General features: G+C 39.3%; 1 protein-coding gene across 1 annotated transcript in view; it reads right to left on the reverse strand.

Moving 5' to 3' along the window:
- Positions 1 to 114: 114 nt before the first annotated feature.
- LOC100533295 (aplysianin A precursor) overlaps positions 115 to 1,694 on the reverse strand; it is a gene marked incomplete in the record, with an annotated part of 16,391 nt that continues 14,811 nt past the window's right edge. The window contains 1 exon segment of the mRNA NM_001204595.1: positions 115 to 1,374. Coding sequence (NP_001191524.1) covers positions 1,069 to 1,374 — 306 coding nt within the window.

A 1,694-nucleotide genomic window follows, 5' to 3' on the forward strand; every position in this document is an offset into this window, starting at 1 on the left:
CACACACACACACACACACACACACACACACACACACACGAACGCACACAAACACACAGAAACACACAAACATACACACGCCTGAACGCATTTAAGCACCAAACCCCCAAAAAATTCTCAAATATTTCAATTTTAATCACAAGCACAATTTCGGCCAAAGAGGGAAAGGATGAACAGGGGAAATAATTTAATAAGAAAAGATAAGAAGTTAAAAATATCTGAAATTTGGCAATGTGAAATAAAGAATGTTCGCATAAAATTTGAACTGTCTGGGGATAACAATTTCTTTTCAAAGACGAAGTCGCAGATATACGTCTTGTAAGATTTAATATTTGCTAGCATAATGTTGTATAATTATTCTTGGGTTGCAGGAGGCAATGAAAACACCTTCAATATTTTCCTACAGGTGTTTGATAAAGTATACTTTCACATCTTTTCATCTAGTGGCTTATTGGATGGTGCCACGGGTTGCTCCTATACTTCATTTCTTTCGCCTCTTTTAAGTCTTGTTTTTTACTCTCACAAATGACAACCTTATCAGATTTATCCACGCCTGTAGTTCTTTGGTCAGCCAATGATCCATTATTGTGGTTTAAAGATCAGTCTGTCAGCCAAAGATTCAACAACACGTAGACCACAAGTATCAAACTCAAGGCCTGTTGGCCGCAACAAAAAGACCTTTCATAGAAATCTAACCCGCAAAGGAATTTTTGGGAGTCCATCATGAGAACCTCCATAACAAAAAGCCTTCTTCTAAACATTATACTGCTTGTTGACAAGAAAATATTTCAAACAATCAGGCCTGAAAGTCAGTGACAGGGGGAACATTGATAAGCCTTGACTTGCTTTTTTTTTTAAATTGTCTTTTTAATTCGTACCATTGTATATCAGTTTTATAAAAACCCAAATAAAGCAATAGAAAAAAAATGTTTGTTAAAAGACGTTTCTCCACTAATCAGTGAGTATGTTGTAGCCAATTTGGCCATCAACTGTATATTATTACATAATCTGAGTTTAGCCACACTGAGCAATGAGTTTGACACCCCTTTCCGTAGATCTACAGATCTATCAAGCCATGTGACTGCCCAAATGATTATTATTGGGAAAGTCTCTACATTCCGCCTTGAAGTACTCTTTTAGCACAGCGTCTGTTGTCTCCAGGGAGCCCTCTATCCAGGAAGACATGAGGCCCCAGGCGTAGTCGGCACCCACCACGTACACCTCATCTTTTAGTGACGGACGACGCATGGTGTTCATAACGTCATCGAAATGGTAGCCTGCTCTCCAGGTGATCCAGCCAGAGCCGAACGGGTAGTCGGTCCAGAACTGGGACACGGCGGTCTTGGGTTCGGGGATCGCTGAGCGATCTACGCCTGGACAACGCATAAAAGTAAAAGGATAATGTTAATGAATATTAATGAAAATTCAACCAAAAATGATGTGATGGTATCATCATCATCATCATCATCATCATCATCATCATCATCATCATCATCATCATCAGAAGCAGAAGCAGAAGCAGTAGCAGCATCGTTACGGGTATCATAATACTAATAGTAATGATAGCACGGATACTGCAGATGCTGCCGCTGTTGCTACTGCTACAACAACAACAACAACAACAACAATAACAACAACAACAACAACAACAACTACTACTACTACTACTACTACTACTACTACTACTACTACTA

This window comes from Aplysia californica, unplaced genomic scaffold (genome assembly GCF_000002075.1).
Source record: "Aplysia californica isolate F4 #8 unplaced genomic scaffold, AplCal3.0 scaffold00329, whole genome shotgun sequence".
Classification (NCBI taxonomy): Eukaryota; Metazoa; Mollusca; class Gastropoda; order Aplysiida; family Aplysiidae; genus Aplysia; species Aplysia californica.